This window comes from Platichthys flesus, chromosome 24 (assembly GCF_949316205.1).
Source record: "Platichthys flesus chromosome 24, fPlaFle2.1, whole genome shotgun sequence".
Taxonomy (NCBI): domain Eukaryota; kingdom Metazoa; phylum Chordata; class Actinopteri; order Pleuronectiformes; family Pleuronectidae; genus Platichthys; species Platichthys flesus.
This window is the reverse complement of record NC_084968.1, coordinates 12,748,840-12,766,032: the sequence shown is the minus strand read 5'-3', so window position 1 is coordinate 12,766,032 and position 17,193 is coordinate 12,748,840. Positions and strand designations below refer to the sequence as shown.

The 17,193-nt window shown below is 41.3% G+C and overlaps 3 protein-coding genes and 1 long non-coding RNA gene across 4 annotated transcripts; 2 read left to right on the top strand and 2 right to left on the bottom strand.

Moving 5' to 3' along the window:
- Positions 1-501: 501 nt before the first annotated feature.
- Positions 502-4,159, top strand: LOC133949635 (sialoadhesin-like). The gene is made up of 9 exons (XM_062383567.1): positions 502-533; positions 745-780; positions 1,158-1,272; positions 1,448-1,596; positions 1,757-2,002; positions 2,103-2,384; positions 2,870-3,130; positions 3,586-3,705; positions 3,826-4,159. The coding sequence occupies exons 1-9, from the start codon at positions 509-511 to the stop codon at positions 3,930-3,932; spliced, it is 1,341 nt and encodes a 446-aa protein (XP_062239551.1). The 5' UTR covers positions 502-508; the 3' UTR covers positions 3,933-4,159.
- Positions 4,160-4,308: 149 nt separating this feature from the next.
- On the bottom strand, positions 4,309-16,671 carry LOC133950307 (uncharacterized). The gene is made up of 14 exons (XM_062384556.1): positions 16,585-16,671; positions 16,311-16,346; positions 15,877-16,137; positions 15,306-15,566; positions 14,975-15,094; positions 14,750-14,855; positions 8,264-8,299; positions 7,754-8,055; positions 6,572-6,832; positions 6,273-6,392; positions 5,520-5,564; positions 5,334-5,411; positions 4,936-5,036; positions 4,309-4,520 (listed from the first exon to the last, which is right to left on the bottom strand). Exons 1-14 carry the CDS (start codon positions 16,613-16,615, stop codon positions 4,383-4,385), a joined length of 1,896 nt encoding a protein of 631 aa, XP_062240540.1. The 5' UTR covers positions 16,616-16,671; the 3' UTR covers positions 4,309-4,382.
- Positions 10,000-14,024, top strand: LOC133949669 (programmed cell death 1 ligand 1-like). Its single transcript, XM_062383616.1, has 3 exons — positions 10,000-10,135; positions 12,493-12,840; positions 12,923-14,024. Exons 1-3 carry the CDS (start codon positions 10,081-10,083, stop codon positions 13,159-13,161), a joined length of 642 nt encoding a protein of 213 aa, XP_062239600.1. The 5' UTR covers positions 10,000-10,080; the 3' UTR covers positions 13,162-14,024.
- Positions 10,136-10,872, bottom strand: LOC133949682 (uncharacterized). The gene is made up of 2 exons (XR_009920169.1): positions 10,598-10,872; positions 10,136-10,285 (listed from the first exon to the last, which is right to left on the bottom strand). It is a non-coding gene; the product is annotated as an uncharacterized LOC133949682 (long non-coding RNA).
- Positions 16,672-17,193: the final 522 nt, after the last annotated feature.

Genomic DNA, 17,193 nt, shown 5'->3' with positions numbered 1-17,193 from the left:
TGCATATATAAACATTAAACTGTTTCATTAGTTCTAAACTTATGTCTTCAAATATCAATATATCATGTTATACTTTATGTATATATTTCTAAATCAGTTTATTAACCTATATGTACGAAGATTATAGACTATATTACACAATACAAACACATGTTAAATGTGAGGTAATCATAGATCTGCTGAGCCAAAAACAGAAAATAATGAACAGATTCACATTTATAAACTAAACTTTAGAAAGACGTGAAAGCGGCTGAGGTCACTTAACGAGGTAACGACGTGTGAATACATGAAAATCTGAACTAATGTCTGTGATGGAAAATTAGATATGATTCTCTCCGCCTTACTTCCGAAAGTCGAAAGTCTCACCAGGTCAACTTTCCATCACACGTATAAAAAAAGAGCTATAGATTTCCTCCTATGGCCTTCGTTCAGCCCCCCCCCCCCCCCCACACACACACCCCCTGTGGTTTGACATGTTTCTTTCAGTGTGTCAGTGTAGCCGTTCAGCATGAAGACGACGCTGCTCTTGCTCCGTAAGTAAACTTCAATTAAATATTACTTAAAAATGATAATTAAAACCTGAAACTGTCAAACATACATGAACTGCAATTTATTTTTATTTAACTTTAGTAGTAAATCAAATCTCACCTTATTCAGATTCGTTGCCTCTGTACCTGTACTCTGTGTAATGACAATAAAATTGAATCCAATATTAATTTACATGTGTTAAAACTCTTGTTTTAGTGACGTTTGTCACATGGACGTCTGCCGACAATCGAGGTAAGTTTCCCGCCTCAGTGTGTGTATGTATGTGCGTGCGTGTGTGTGTATTTGTGTGTGCGTCAGGAAGTCCGGGGACATGGTCACTCATCTGATCACTTCCTGTTTTTAATATCACCATTGGTGTTACCATGGTGAAGCAGTTTCATTTGTTGAAATCCCAGATCTGGAGACGTCACAACAACAGAACAGTTCACACAGTAAACTGTGACCACACATAGATACAAATAATACATATTAAAAACACAGTATTATCATACGTGTTCACATGATTCTTCTTCTTCTTCTTCTTCTTCTTCTTCTTCTTCTTCTTCTTCTTCTTCTTCTTCTTCTTCTTCTTCTTCTTCTTCTTCTTCTCCTTCTTCTTCTTCTCTCAGCCGTGGCGTCCCTCACTCCTGACAGGTCTCAGTCTTTTGAGTACAAGGACGTCACAGTGAAATGTGAACACAAGGACTCCGATGATTGGACAGTGTGGAGAATCACCACGAAAGAGTCAGTTCAAAGTCAACACACAACTTCACACACTGGTTGACACTTTGTTGGGGTGTGAGCTTCATGGCTGAAGGTGTAGCGGTGTCCGTGGTCAAGATGCACCGTCACAAAGTACTTTGAAAGACGCTTTGGATAAAAGCTAAATGACCTGTGATGTAACGTGAGGTCTTCACAGTTTACAGATGTCCCAGTGCTGGCAGGGCTGGGGGACTCAGGCGACCCCCACCTGTGACATGAAGACGGTCAAACAGCCAACCAGTGGAGTTTACTGGTGTCAATCAAAACACGGACAAAGCAGCAACGCTCTCAACATCACCGTCACTGGTAAGATATATCATAACTATATATATACACACACAAACATATATATAGAGAGAGGGACAGAGTGAGAGAGTCGTCATTTTGTATATGTTGATATACAGCATATATATATATATAATTGTATAATAATCCGTATATAAAGAGGACCATTGACTGTCTCCAGCTGGTCCAGTGATCCTGCAGAGTCCCGTCCTCCCGGTGGCGGCTGGAGAGATGGTCACTCTGTTCTGTAAAACTAAGAATGCTGCCTACAACCCCCCGGCTTTTTTCTATAAAAATGGCGCCCGCATCGGGACCATAGCCGCAGGTCACATGACCATTCACAACTTCTCCAAGTCTGATGAAGGAGCCTACAAGTGTGACATCACAGGCCTGGGAGAGTCTCCACCCGCCTGGCTGCTGATGAAAGGTGAATCTTTCTGTTTGTAGGCTCATTTTAAAACTCCTGGGTAATAGCTGAACTGCAGCTGAAGGAACTTGAACTTATTGAAAGTCTCTCGTGTTGTCAGATGATTCGGAGCCGGCGTCTCTGTCGGCGTCTCCAGACTCGTCTCAGCTGAGCGAGTACGAGAACCTGTCTCTGAACTGCGGCAGTGACAGCAGCTTTCATGATTGGACCATCAAGAGGTTCACTAACGAAACCAAGAAGTTGTCCAGCTGTGGAGACGACTGGGGGAAGACCACGTCCTCTGGCTGCATCGTGCAAACAGTCAAGCAGCTGGACAGCGCCATCTACTGGTGTGAGTCGCCTGCTCGGCAGAGGAGCAACTCCATCAACATCACAGTTTACGGTGAGAGTAGCTAGAGAACCAGACTGACACATCGTGAAAAATATTTTGATTCAATTGTGCAGATGTTATGAAAAACAGTTTGTCTGTGTGTCGATTTTTATGTTTTAAAAACGTTATGCTGGAGCTTCTGATTGGCCGACACATTATTGTGGTTATCACGACATCAGCACGACAAAAAACTTGCACCACTGAAGAAGGAATTGACCCAGAGTTTGTCTTTCACACATGAACAACACAGCAGGAGGTTTTCTGCACAGACTCAGCATCACATCCTGCTCATGATTCAGGTGAGAGGTTGAGCAGCCGGATGCAGCAGACAGAAACAGGAAGCCACGTATTCATCATGTGATCACCTTACATCGCCCTCAGATCTTTATCACCACCAACTCTCTTCACATCTTCGTCTGTGTCTTCCTCGTGTATCACCACTTTTTCCCAGGAGATATTTGTTTTTTAATGTTTGCCTCTGTGTCATTGGTCTCCAGATGGTCCAGTGATCCTGCAGAGTCCCGTCCTCCCGGTGGAGGAGGGGGACAACGTCACTCTGATCTGTAAAACTAAGAGGCCGCCCTTCAACCTCTCGGCTGATTTCTATAAAGATGGCACTTTTGTCAGGACGACGCCCACAGGTCACATGACCATCCACCTTGTCTCCAAGTCTGATGAAGGAGCCTACAAGTGTGACATCAGAGGCCGGGGAGAGTCTCCACCCGCCTGGCTGTTTGTCACAGGTCGGGAGGTCAGAGGTGAGTGTGGATTTGAGTCAGAAACGTGTGGCTCGCCCCCTAGTGGCAGGCCCCACCTCAACCAGGTTAGCAGACGAGACATCAATCAATCACATTTTGTTTATTTGTATAGCCCATGTGCACAAAGTACAATTTGTCTCATTAGGCTTAACAAGGCGCGGCATCCTCACCAATAGTAAAACTACCAAAAACCCTATTAACAGATGGGTTCTGTCATTTGAGATAGTTCTGATCACACTGAGGTTTGTTCAAGTGGTCAAGTTTCTGATCAGTTTGGTTATAATTAGTTATTTGATGATATCAAAAAGGATATAGATGTCATGATCGACTGCTGAGACTGATTCCTGATTGGTCGAGAGCGTGTAAGGACAGGACCTTGATACTATGACTCCTCTCCACGATTACTGCAAAGCAGACTCTGACTTCTTTCAAGTGAATTCCTGTTTCTTTTCCAGGTGGAGTCGTCCTCTTGGAACCCTCCCTCACCTTGTTAGTCATCATCCACATCGTGGTCAGCTCGCCATACGTCCTCTCCACGCTGCTCCTGGTGTCCATTTGCCGACAGAGGCCCACAGGTAACACGCTCACTAATGAATCAATGAATGAATCAAATCAATCAAATCACAGAATACTTCATCTGAGAAAAGGATATCATGGTGATTTGTGATCATTAATCAAATAAATTAACACTGCAGAAAAGGCCCCGCCTGTTTCCCCGACAGCGCCCCCACCTGGCGAGGATGAGGAAGAATTGGGGTACGAGGATGTTGATGCTGACGTCACCACCGAGCATCGCTTCTGAGCTCAAAGTCCTCATGTTGTTTGGTTGTTTGTTTTTTCATTTTTTTCTCCTGTATAATGAATCCAATGAGACGTCCACTGCCAGCGATCTTTGTGAAGTTTTGCTCTTGTTTTTAATAAAGATTTCGTAGTAAATAAAATCCTGGTGGTGTCGTCAGAAATGTGTCACACAACATGAGACAGTGATGGTTGAATGGAAATACAAACTGTATTATTTTCACAATCAATGAATCAGATTCATTATTCATCAGATATCACAAAAACACTTGTTTTTTACAAGAAATAAAATATTATTTATATTTCTCAGTGAATTTCAATTCACATTCTGCCTGAATAAATGAAAGAACAGGAAAAAAAAAACTGTCCGAATATTTCAATTATTTTCATATATATTCATTTTAGTTGTTTTATTGAAACTTTATTTAAACACTGGCTTTCTGCCACTCCTCAGTCAAACAGTTGGTTGGTTGTTTTGAAACATAACTGGACTTAGGACACGCCTCCTGTGATGGAATAAAGATGGCGGCAGCAGGTCGTCATTGTTTGGACCGCAGTGACGAGTAAATGACCTCCGGCTCTGGTTGATCTTCTGAACACAAACACAGGAAGAGAAACAGATTCAGTTGAGGAAGCTTCATTTTTGTCCCTGATAAATCACAATTTGTGATTTTATGTAGCTTCTCTGCCACCAGGGGGCGTCGACAGGATGAGTGACAGAGGCCAATTTACATAATGAAGAAAAAGAGTAACATAATGATATAGGATCATAATGAAGTATAAAGGTCAAATCAAAAATGTAAATAAATAAAAATACAGAACTACATTGTTTGATGCCAATATTGTTTTTCATAGATTAAATGCTCTATTCATTTATTTATTTAGTTCAAGACCAGGACCAGAATCAAGATATGGACCTGAAGTAGGACCAGGACCAGAAGCAGAACATGAACTAGGACCATTATCAGGACATAGACCAAGACCAGTACTTAAACAAGGACCATTACAAGAATCAAGGGGAGAACTAGGATCAGGACCGAAAGTTGGAATAGGACCAGGACCAGGACCAGGACCAGGACCAGGACCAGGACCAGGATCAGAACAAGAACTAGAATCAAGACAAGGACAAGGACAAGGACAAGGACAAGGACAAGGACAAGGACAAGGACAATAAATATAAATATAAATATAAATATAAATATAAATATAAATATAAATATAAATATAAATATAAATATAAATATAAATATAAATATAAATACAAATAGAGCCAGGGCCAGGGCCAGGGCCAGGGCCAGGGCCAGGAGCAGGGCCAAGGCCAGAACCAGGACCAGGACCAGGACCAGGACCAGTGCATCAGTGGGTCCTGTGCACATTGTTCAGGATGTGGGGGGAGTGGCTGTACCTCTGCTGGTGAATGGTCGGATCATTATTTGTCCATATGTGACGTTGTCCCCTTGTGTCGCTGCAACTCGATTTATCTCTGCAAAATAAAACCGTGGCAATAATCAAAACTGTTAAAAGGTTTCCTGACACCAGAGGACGAGCGATGACCACATGACTGAAAACACTTCAAGAAGACGAGACGTACCCATCGTCCCTTCTGGTTGAAGACTGACATCGTTTGGATCACACTCTGCAAAGTAAAGACTCAGTCAATTATTTTGAGTAATTTCCCTCCTGTCTCTAATGTAAAGCAAAGGCCAAGAATAAAATGTCCTCATTATCTCTGTTATTAAATAGAAATAAGAAGTGAAGTTTCTTCAGTAGAAGGTAAGACATCCGTTTGAGTGTCAACCACTGTGTTTCTGAGGAAACAGGAAACGAGAGGGAGGCCTCTATATGAAACCTTGACCCAGACAACAAACAATAACCACAAGCACATCATTCAAACACGGAATGAAAAAGAGTCCAAACCCTCGTGGTTGTAACAGACGCTAACAAACAAGGACCTTAAAACTGTTAATGTTGTGTAAATAACATCAACACAAATTGAAATTCAAATTATTCTTTATGACTAACTTAACGCACTGAAAAAACCTCAATGTCAAACTGGTCCTCACATAGAGGGACAGATAAAATGTTAAACTGCCCACTTCCCCCTTGTGGCTGGCTGCAGTATAGGTCATTACCCCCCCCCCCCCCCTCCATGTTGGCAGATGGGAAATGGACCAAACAAATTAATCAAAGCAGATAAAATAAATGTCAAAGATGGTTTCTGTCATTTTAGGTCATCCATCAATACCAGTGGTCCACTCCATAATAACTATTGCAATAATCTCTGTTAGTGCGATATCTAGTGGCAGAGAGTGTCATACACATATTCTTTAATCCTGGTTCTCACCCTCAGGTTTCCTCCGGACGCAGCATCTCACCAGTAGCACCAGAACAACCAGAATTACCAAACCAGCGATGGATGGGATAATGTAGGTAATGTAGGGTGGTAGAAGAGATGTCGGTTTCCCTGAAATGATAAAACAAAATGGAAAAGATTTGAAAAAGGATTTGTGGATATCAACTTGGCTAAAGAAGCTTGACCTCCTGACCTGTGATGCTGATCCATGTCTCATCTGCTGGCATGGTTGAGGTGGGGCCTGCCACTAGGGGGCGAGCCACACGTTTCTGACTCAAATCCACACTCACCTTTGACCTCCTGAACTGTGACAAACAGCCAGGCGGGTGCAGACTCTCCCCGGCCTCTGATGTCACACTTGTAGGCTCCTTCATCAGACTTGGAGACAAGATGGATGGTCATGTGACCTGTGGGCGTCGTCCTGATAAAAGTGCCATCTTTATAGAAATCAGCCGAGAGGTTGAAGGGCGGCGTCTTAGTTTTACAGATCAGAGTGATGTCCTCTCCCTCCTCCACCGGGAGGACGGGACTCTGCAGGATCACTGGATCATCTGGAGACAAATGGCAGCCTTTCGTCCAATCACACAACTCAACCAACACTGAGGCTGCATCACTGTTACACTTGGTGCAGTAGCCAATAGTTCAATCGCTACGGCCAAAGGACAAAGGAAAATTCCACAATGGTTGAACCTTTTGAGGAGAGATTTTAACTTTGTAAGAAACTTCTTGCGTCTATATGAAGCTATTTCACCTGAGTGACATCCTCACAACCTCCTCCACCCCCGCCATGTTGTTGTTGTTGTTGCATATGGGCAAATATCTTTTCGTACATAACGGCAGAATAAACGAAATTTCGAATGGGTGCCTGGAATTTTGCCGGCTCAAAATCCGGCTCGGAAAAGAGACACTTTTTTTTTGGGGGGGGGGGGGGGGGGGGGGGGGGGGGGGGGGGAGGGAAGAGAGACAAAGACCCAGATAGAGAGAGAGACAGAGAGAGAGAGTGAGAGAAAATAGGTGTGTCCAATTTGGGACCAATTGCTCAAATTTCATTTCCGCACCGACCACTAGGTGGCCCTATCACTATTAGTGTGTATGCAGTGATAGTCTTGACTTGATCAGGCCTTGACTCTGATCATGTGACAGGATTTTGTGGTTGATTGCTCAAAGTTAATTTTCACACCGACAACTAGGTGGCGCTATCACTATCACTGCATACATTAATATATTTGGTCAAAAGTAATGCTTTGGTTGCTGTTGGTTTTGAACTCACAACCAGGGGATCACTGAGTCAGCAGCTCAAGCCACTGATCTAATAACTTTGACTTTAAATGTTGTTGACAGTTGATTGTTTAAAGAGTTCAACATTTGAATAATAGAACACGATTCAACGTAATTCCACAGGTTTATTTGAGGGTCTCGTGAATATGCCAAGTGGCGCCTGCACCACTAGGCCACCATTAAGGAACTCTTACCAGTCACAGTGATGTTGACGTAGTTACTTGCTCCTCCCTCTGTGGACTCACACCAGTAAACTCCACTGTCTAATGGAACGGCCGTGTCGATGACACAGGAAGAAGCAACTTGTCTCCCCCAGTCTTTACACTCCTTCCTGGTGCCTGTGCTCGTGTTCCTCCTCACCGTCCATCCAGCCGAGCTGTGGTCGTCCTCACAGCTAAAAGAGACGAAGTCCTCTCTGAAGAACTGAGAGCTGCTGGGACTCAGAGTCACTACAGCTGTAGAAATCAATTCAAACCCATTCAATGGTTCAACACGTCTGGTTTTATAGATTGCATCAGAGTTTCAGCAGCAAGGGACAGTCTGAGGACACTGAACATCAGAGCATGAACATCTTTTACAGTCATAACACTAAAATGATCAACCTAAATATGAAAAGAATATGTTTCCTTTAAACTTCATTAGAATCAGAAATGATTAAATTTAACACCAGAAGCTGTGATGTAGAAACAGTTTGATGAACTGACCTGGGTTCGTGCTGCAGCAGAGCGATGACATCAGCACTGAGGAGAAACATCATCAGACGGTATATTAACTTTACGTTTTGTTTATCCCGACATCCCAGACCATAGTAATATAACAAAATATATTATTAATGATAAGTTTTTTTTTAATTTATGATAATTATTCAATGTCTGGGGTCGTGAAGGAGCATCATTGAGTTTTACAGATAAATGAACACGTGTTGTTCCTCATTTCCTTCTTAACTTCTGATGATAGACATCCATTAATGATCTGAAATATTTCTGATGATGAGAACTTGAAAATGATGAATGTAATAAACGCCCACATCAACCTCAAACATGTTGAAACAAGTCTTCCTCTCATGTTGAAACAGACGTGTTGAGTCTTGATGTCTTTAAACTCTGGATCAGAATAAACTAAATGAACACATTCTTTAAACAGCAGTTTGTGTCTCTATCAGTAAACATTAACTCTCTGTAGCTTCAGTCTGTGATTTAATAAAGTTTTATTAAACAAATCTAACTCCTTGTGTCTCTTCTTCTGCAGCTTTGAAAATATAATAATAATAGAATATTGACTCACAGAGCAGCTTCACCTCACATGTTTGTCCCATTGTGTCGTGTGAGAGGAAGCTCTGAGAGCAGCTGAACCATCTGCCCCTCTGTGGTTTTCACACTTGTGTAAAAAGATCATTGGTTTCAGTTCATTCGCTCAGATCTGAGCTGTGAGGTTTGTTAAACCAACACACAGACCTGATGCAAACCAATGAACAGAAAATAAGTAGTAAATATTCTGCAGTGATTGTTTGATCATGTGAGGATGAAGAACAGGTCCATGTGTTCAAGTGGAGTCAAAGATTCCACAACAGTGTGACCTCAGTTATTATAACAGGCTACATCATGTGAATCAGTCAAATGTTTGGTGGTAAAGAGCAGGTTCAAACACGTTTGTGGAAATCTGAAAATACAAGTTTGTCTTTGTGTACTTTAATAGGGTCTTTCTGCAGAAAGGATCAACACAGAGAGTCACAGGGATCTCAGAGTGAAGATGGCGAACAGTCAAATTCAAGGATGTGATATAGGAGAACGAAGGCTGGGATCAAATAACAGGAAAAAATGATTTGCATACATTTCCATTAGGTTCTTGCACAGTGAATAAGTAATAGAAAGTTCAAACAGTTTTCAGGTTACAACACTTCAGGTCATAAAAGCCTTTGACAGGTCTGCAAAAAATCACTCTTCAACTATGAAATAGGTTTCAACCACACGTTATTTTTCGTGCTAATGTATTTTTTCTCAAAGGCTCCGTAACTTACACATTAACACAATCACAGATGTTTCATTAGCTGTTCCTGCTGCATTTAGCAGCTTGAACTGTTTAGTCCGGATCCTGTGTTTGTTCTACTTCATAGTTTTTTATGTAACAGATTGACCTGTGGCTGTTATCAGTCAACAACTGTCCATTTCTGTGAAACCCCACCCCTGCCATTGGCACTCGTTCAGATCGTGATCAGAGAGTTTAACACTTGACTGATTGTGTTAGTTAGGTTAAGTTCAACTGGATCTAAGAAAGATATCCTGGTTCTGTTGAACTCGCTTCCTAGAACAGACCCCTATTCAAAAAAGTTGGTTTAGAAGAACATAGTGTGACTGGAGTCAGAGTTTCGTTTACTTTTCCTTCAGGGTAAAGCACAGTGTTGTCACATGCAGCTCTGGCAGAGAGAGAGTTCAGGGACGTGGCTAATCTATCTCCAACACACCCTCCCTCCTCTCCCGCCCTATCCTCGACACACACACAGTGTTTTTCCATTACGTCAGAAATGTTGCTGGTGGAAGTTTCGTTCCTGCTTCTCCTCTGTCTCTCTGCAGCTGCAGGTCAGTCCTTTTTATTTGAGTTCATGTTTGACCTCTGACCTTTAAGAACTTTAATGAGGTGTCTTGTTCTACGTCGAGAGTCAGTGAACTTCAGGACAGCTGGACTCCATCTGTCTGTCTTCATCAGATAGGTGTCTCTCACTCACTCCTCTGAAAATCAAATATTAGTCAAAGTCAACTCTTCCCCCTTGTAGCTGGTCACAATAATTTTTTTAAACATCATCGTATCAGGCCGTCATTTAGTATCAGGAGCGGGCGAGTGAGTCTGTGTGTCTGTGTGTGTGTGTGTCCTCCAAGATAGCGCACCAGTCCCGAGGCTCCGCCCCCCTAGGACATTTAGTTTTCACTAGCATTAACTGAATATAAACAACAACATTCTATAGGCACTGATATTATTGTTTTAAAATACCAGAGATAGATATTAATGCAAAGAATAGAGAGATGTCGATAGTTATTTCTTACATTTCAAATTTGCTCGTTCACACTCTTGCTCACTGGAGACATTTTCTAACAAAATAGCTAGCTAGCTAGCTAAGTGTTAACATAGCTCATTACAATATTCCCTTTCATTTGCCTCAAGTAAACCTGAATTTAGGCAGGTAACAATTGTTAACAACCACAGATAGCCACATTCTGTAACTACCTGTACTTAAAATTTCACTCTGTGCATCATTTACTATGAGCTAAACTCCTTGGCTGTAATCCTGCTGTCTTGATGAGAGACGTTACTTGGCAGAGTGAGGAAGCCAGCGCTGCAGAGATGCAGACTCCACAAGGTCCTAGTGCCCGGTCTTTTATAGTTAAGTATGATGAGAGGCTATTGGATTGTAATTTGAAGGGGGAGAAAACATACAAACCAGAAACACACTCACATATGTAGCATGTTAGAGTTTTAAATAACTTGTCCATGTGTAAAACAATAGTTTAATTAAAAAAAAATCAAAAAAAAAATCAAAAAAAAATCCCAATAATTATTTGGGGGGGCTGAAGAACATTTTAGGGGGGCTTCAGCCCTAACGACGCCCCTGTTTTAGACCAAAGCTGATATCCTGAAACTTGGATGAGACTGAACACGGTAAATGAAAACCACCCTGCAGCCCGATCTTTTCCTATTAAACAACAGGAGGGAGGTTACAGATCAGAGTAGGAGGTGGAGTCTGTCTGGTTGTTGATGTTTGATAAGAAACCCTCCCAGAGGCCACTCCCCCCCCCCCCCCCCCCCCCCCCGTGTTGCACAACGTGACCAACCAGTTGTTCAGTACAAACTGGTTATGATGTGTAGACAAAACAAACCCTCTGTGTTCACACTAACTACTCGTTTCTCTTCATAGAAATGCAGAACAATGATCCTTAAAATGTTGACGACTGTTTCCTTTGTTGGATAAACATGAGGTTTAATTTAAGATGAAATCACACTCACATTTCAAATGGATTCTCCTTATTGTCTTTGGTGTTAGGCATTAAATTAAAGTTTCTGTTCCACCTGAGGAAGTAGCTTTAAATTACAAAACAAAATGTAACTGTCAACTTTATTTAAATAGAACTTTCAAAATAACTTGTTTGACCAAAGTGCTTTAGAAAGTCAAAGATAAAACAAGAAAACAGGAACACGTAATGTATCAAAATACTATTAATCAAAACGTTCTCGACTGGAACAGAAGGCCAAAGAGAAGAGATGTGTTTAGACCAATGATTTGAAGCATGAGAGAGAGAGAGAGGGCAGATCTAACATGGAGCTATTCCTGTACAGATATTGTATAAATACCTTGGAAAAGGCTTTACGATTACTGTATGAAAACTGAACAGCAGCAGCCATTCCGACAAAAACATTTACTCATTCTGTCGACTTCCTGCTTTTTCCCAGCGACCCTTGCCTGCCAGATGGAGAAACTCTGCAAAAAGTCCAGAGGCTCCCAATCGGACATTTGCGTTGTCACACACATCACCTCCAGAGAATTTCAGTGCAAGTCTACAAGCAGCTTAACTGAGGATGTGTAACCATTTGTAAAACTCAGTGTCATCTTGAAATAAAGAGCCATGAAGAAGCATAAAAGGTGAAAAGGAAAGTGAACCTAATATTGCATCTTGAACTCTCAGAGGAGGCTTTGTTAGGTTCACTTTCAGTTTGACTTCCTGTGGAATTATTTAATATACAAGTGTGACAACACAACACTTAGTACACTAACAACTTCCTGTGCGCGTTTTCTTTAGGTTCTGAAGACTGAATCAGCGCTCTGCTGCCACACGGAGGTTTGCTTCAGAACAACTACAGTAGCTGTCAGGATTCAAATCAGATTTTACCTTTTTTTTTTCTTTACGTGTTCTTTGTGGGTTTTTTTTTTTGTGTGTTTGTGTAGATCAGCAGGGGACAACAGTGAAGCCTGGAGACGATGCAACTCTTCAGTGTCACTGTCCCAGCGATGCTGCCATCACTCTGTTAGAGTGGACCAGACAGGAACAGAAGTCAGATGATTACGTGTTCTTCTGCCGGAACAACCGGTTGATTGAAGATTACCAGCATCAGTCTTTTCGAGGTCGAGTGGAGCTGAGAGATCCAGAGATGAAGGACGGAGACGTGTCTGTGACTTTGAAGAACGTCACCGTCAATGATGCTGGAACGTACAAGTGTCAAATTATCAGCATAACAGAGAATGGCAAAGTAACTAAGTTCAGCGACCTCGTCAGCCTGAATGTCACAGACTCAGGTGAGTTGGTAGAATCCAGACTCAGGTGAGGTGGTAAAGAATGTTCTGTCCTCATCTAACTGACACCTTTTCTGCTCTACAGCTCATTCAGCTCCACGCAAGATGGCTGAAGGAAACAAGGATGAAGGAGACAAGGATGAAGGAGACAATGGTGGAGGAAACGAGGATGGGAGAAAGATTCAGGAACTTGTAATTGCGCCTTTTCTGACAGTTGCTGTCCTGTTACTTATTTTTATTGCTGTCGTCTTTATAAGATATAAGATGAGAACAAACAAAGACAAAAAAGAGAAGGACGCTGGACTTCATGAGCCAATGTGTTGATCAGCGGAAATATTCAGCAGTTTGATCACAAGTGTGGGGGGCCGAACATCCCCTCTGTCCGTGCTTTTACTCTGGAGGAGGAGGTTCACAGGAAATACCAAAAGTTCCTCCTGGATCAGGCCCGGTCTTTACAGGCCGATAAAATCTAAATAAATTTTACTGATCAACACAAAGTGAAACACTTTCCTGTTTCTGAGTTCCAGTCAAATTCTTAGACACTTTAAACAAATGAATAACACTAAAAATAGGATAGGATTTTAGCATCAGAAATATTTCATGTCCTATGTCTTCGTTATGTTGAAAATGTGTTAATGTGAACGCGGCAGGAAGCTGAACGTCTGTTAGGATGCTGCAACAAGTGAAGTGCATCTTTAACTAAAACACAACACTGACATTTTGCAAGTTGTAAATACTAAAAATGAATAAAATTAACGTTGATTTAAACGTCAGCAGCAGAACATGTGATCATATCAGGAATAAAGGAGTCAAACAGAAAGTGAAATGTTATTTTGAATGTTATATGAACATGAATGTACTTTTCTGTTATCAGCATTTGATTCAGTTTTACATGTTTTTTATAAAAACCTTTTTAAAGATTGTCTGTCAGTGGAACTCATTCCTCCACAAAGAACCAGAAGTCTCTTAAAGCCTGCAGAGATTCCGTCATGATTTGCAAACTGTTGATTCTTTACTGAATCTACATGATCTCAGTGACACATCAGTTATAGTTACAGGTTTTTTATGATTTGTTATCGTCACAGTGGCTGAAAAAAGTACTGCCTCAGTCAGTACTTTCCTTTGAATCAAAGTCTTTGACATATTATTGTACTGCATTCTCTGATTAAACCTAATTCCAGTTTTAATTATTGTAATGGTCATGATTAGATATCTGTCACACGTTTCTATTCTTTAATCTAATGGTTGAATAAAGTTTTTTTTACTGGCTTATACAGAAAATAGAGGATTATCTTATTTTACTGAACCTTAATGACTCTCATCTTAAATGTCACATTATTATTTGTGACAAGTTTAAAGTCAGATTTTTGCTTTATAGTGAAGGTTGTGGTTTAAAATATTTTTAATAAAAACTTGATAGAATTTATATATATGAGGCTGTCTTGTATTATGATTTGTCTCTTGTGACGATCATGAAGCAACTAATCATTGTTATTCATGTTGTTCAGTGAAGTCTTTGCTTGTGTTGATGTGAGCATCTGCTGCCCCCTGCTGGTCGACTCCCATCACAACATCCAGGGCCCTGAACCATGAAGAAGAGATGAAACATTAAGAGGAAGAAAAACGAAATAAACACGCGTGTGAATTAATATAACCACACTTTTCAGTAAGTGTCGAGAATCAGATTAATTGATTGTGAAAATAATACAGTTTATATTTCCATACAACCATCACTGACTCATGTTGTGTGAAACCACCAGGATTTTAATTACTAGGAAATTTAAATTTATTGATAAAAAACATTAGCAAAACAAGACAAACATTTGTTATGGTTAAATACTTACTACTAATTTTGGATTCATTATAGAATTAAAAAAAACCAAACAATCAAACAACATGAGGACTTTGAGCTCAGAAGCGATGCTCGGTGGTGACATCAGCGTCAACATCGTCATACTCCAATCCTTCCTCATCCTCGCCAGGTGGGGGCGCTGTCAGGGAAACAGGCGGGGTCTTTCCTGCAGTGTTAATTAATTTTATTAATGATCAGAAATCACCATGATATCCTTTTCTCAAATTAAGTATTTTGTGATTTGATTGATTTGATTCATTCATTGAATATTAGTGAGCGTGTTACCTGTGGGCCTCTGTCGGCAAATGGACACCAGGAGCAGCGTGGAGAGGACGTATGGCGAGCTGACCACGATGTGGATGATGAATAACAAGGTGAGGGAGGGTTCCAAGAGGACGACTCCTCCTGGAAAAGAAACAGGAATTCAGTTGCAAGAAGTCAGAGTCTGCGCTGTAGTAATCGTGGAGAGGAACAACTAAAATTTGATTGATTGATCTTTGACAAACATTTACTTAGAATTGTATTATTTGGTGCATGTCTCATCCGCTAACATGGTTGAGGTGGGGCCTGCCACTAGGGGGCGAGCCACACGTTTCTGACTCAAATCCACACTCACCTTTGACCTCTTGACCTGTGACAAACAGCCAGGCGGGTGGAGACTCTCCCCGGCCTCTGATGTCACACTTGTAGGCTCCTTCATCAGACTTGGAGACAAGGTGGATGGTCATGTGACCTGTGGGCGTCGTCCTGACAAAAGTGCCATCTTTATAGAAATCAGCCGAGAGGTTGAAGGGCGCCCTCTTAGTTTTACAGATCAGAGTGACGTCCTCTCCCTCCTCCACTGGGAGGACGGGACTCTGCAGGATCACTGGATCATCTGGAGACAAATGACAGCGTTTTGTCCAATCACACAACTCAACCAACACTGAGGCTGCATCACTGATTCTATGGTTACACCTGGTGCAGTAGCCAATAGTTCAGGCGAGACAAAGGACAAAGGACAAAGGAAATTTCCACAATGGAGGATTCTTTTGAGGAGAGATTTAGTTTGTAAGAAACTTCTGGCATCTATATGAAGCTATTTCACCTGAGTGACATCATCACAACCTCCTCCTCCACCTGTTTGTTGTTGTCGCATATGTGCAAATATGTTTTCGTAAATAACAGCAGAATAAATAAACTCTTACCAGTCACAGTGATGTTGATGTAGGTACTTGCTCCTCCCTCTGTGGACTCACACCAGTAAACTCCACTGTCTAATGGAACGACACTGTCGATGACACAGGAAGAAGCAACTCGTCTCCCCCAGTCTTCACACTCCTTCCTGGTGCCTCTGCTCGTGTTCCTCCTCAGCGTCCATCCAGCCGAGCTGTGGTCGTCCTCACAGCTAAAAGAGACGAAGTCCCTTCTGAAGAACTGAGAGCTGCTGGGACTCAGAGTCACTACAGCTGTAGAAATCAATTCAAACCCATTCAATGGTTCAACACGTCTGGTTTTATAGATTGCATCAGAGTTAAATATAAATATGAACAGAATATGTTTCCTTCAAACTTCATTAGAATCAGAAATGATTTCATTAAACACCAGAAGCTGTGATGTAGAAACAGTTTGATGAACTGACCTGGGTTCGTGCTGCAGCAGAGCGATGACATCAGCACTGAGGAGAAACATCATCACACGGTATTTTAACTTAACATGTTGCATATACCGACATTCCAGACAATAGTAATATAATAAACTATATTAATAATGATACTTTTTTTTAAAATTTATGATTAAAAACATCCATTGATGGTCTGAAATATTTCTGATGATGAGAACATGAAAATGATAAATGTAATAAACGCTCACATCCACCTAGAACGCATTAAAACAATAATAGAATATTGACTCACAGAGCAGCTTCACCTCACATGTTTGTCCCATTGTGTCGTGTGAGAGGAAGCTCTGAGAGCAGCTCAACCATCTGCACCTCTGTGGTTTTCACACTTGTGTAAAAAGATCATTGGTTTCAGTTCATTCGCTCAGATCTGAGCTGTGAGGTTTGTTAAACCAACACACAGACCTGATCCAAACCAATGAACAGAAAATAAGTAGTAAATATTCTGCAGTGATTGTTTGATTATGTGAGGATGAAGAACAGGTCCATGTGTTCAAGTGGAGTCAAAGATTCCACAACAGTGTGTCCTCAGTTATTATAACAGGCTACATCATGTGAATCAGTCAAATGTTTGGTGGTAAAGATCAGGTTCAAACACGTTTGTGATGGAAATCTGAAAATACAAGTTTGTCTTTGTGTATTTTAATAGGGTCTTTCTGCAGAAAAGATCAACACAGAGAGTCACAGGGATCTCAGAGTGAAGATGAAGAACAGTCAAATTCAATGATGTGATATAGGAGAACGAAGGCTGGGATCAAATAACAGGAATAAATGATTTGCATACATTTCCATTAGGTTCTTGCACAGTCAATAAGTAATATTCAACTTTATTACAGGCTCAAGG

What these genes read in the sequence shown, in the direction of transcription:
- LOC133949635 (XM_062383567.1), top strand. Translation starts at nt 509, where the DNA reads ATGAAGACGACGCTGCTCTTGCTCC. An exon ending in GACGTCTGCCGACAATCGAG is followed by an intron (nt 781 to 1,157) that starts GTAAGTTTCCCG and finishes TTCTTCTCTCAG; the next exon opens with CCGTGGCGTCCCTCACTCCT. An exon ending in TCTCAACATCACCGTCACTG is followed by an intron (nt 1,597 to 1,756) that starts GTAAGATATATC and finishes GACTGTCTCCAG; the next exon opens with CTGGTCCAGTGATCCTGCAG.
- LOC133949669 (XM_062383616.1), top strand. Translation starts at nt 10,081, where the DNA reads ATGTTGCTGGTGGAAGTTTCGTTCCTGCTTCTCCTCTGTCTCTCTGCA. An exon ending in CTGTCTCTCTGCAGCTGCAG is followed by an intron (nt 10,136 to 12,492) that starts GTCAGTCCTTTT and finishes GTGTTTGTGTAG; the next exon opens with ATCAGCAGGGGACAACAGTG. An exon ending in CCTGAATGTCACAGACTCAG is followed by an intron (nt 12,841 to 12,922) that starts GTGAGTTGGTAG and finishes TCTGCTCTACAG; the next exon opens with CTCATTCAGCTCCACGCAAG.
- LOC133950307 (XM_062384556.1), bottom strand. Translation starts at nt 16,615, where the DNA reads ATGGGACAAACATGTGAGGTGAAGCTGCTCT. An exon ending in CGTCAACATCACTGTGACTG is followed by an intron (nt 6,833 to 7,753) that starts GTAAGAGTTCCT and finishes ATTTGTCTCCAG; the next exon opens with ATGATCCAGTGATCCTGCAG. An exon ending in CACAGTTCAGGAGGTCAAAG is followed by an intron (nt 6,393 to 6,571) that starts GTGAGTGTGGAT and finishes TTATCATTTCAG; the next exon opens with GGAAACCGACATCTCTTCTA.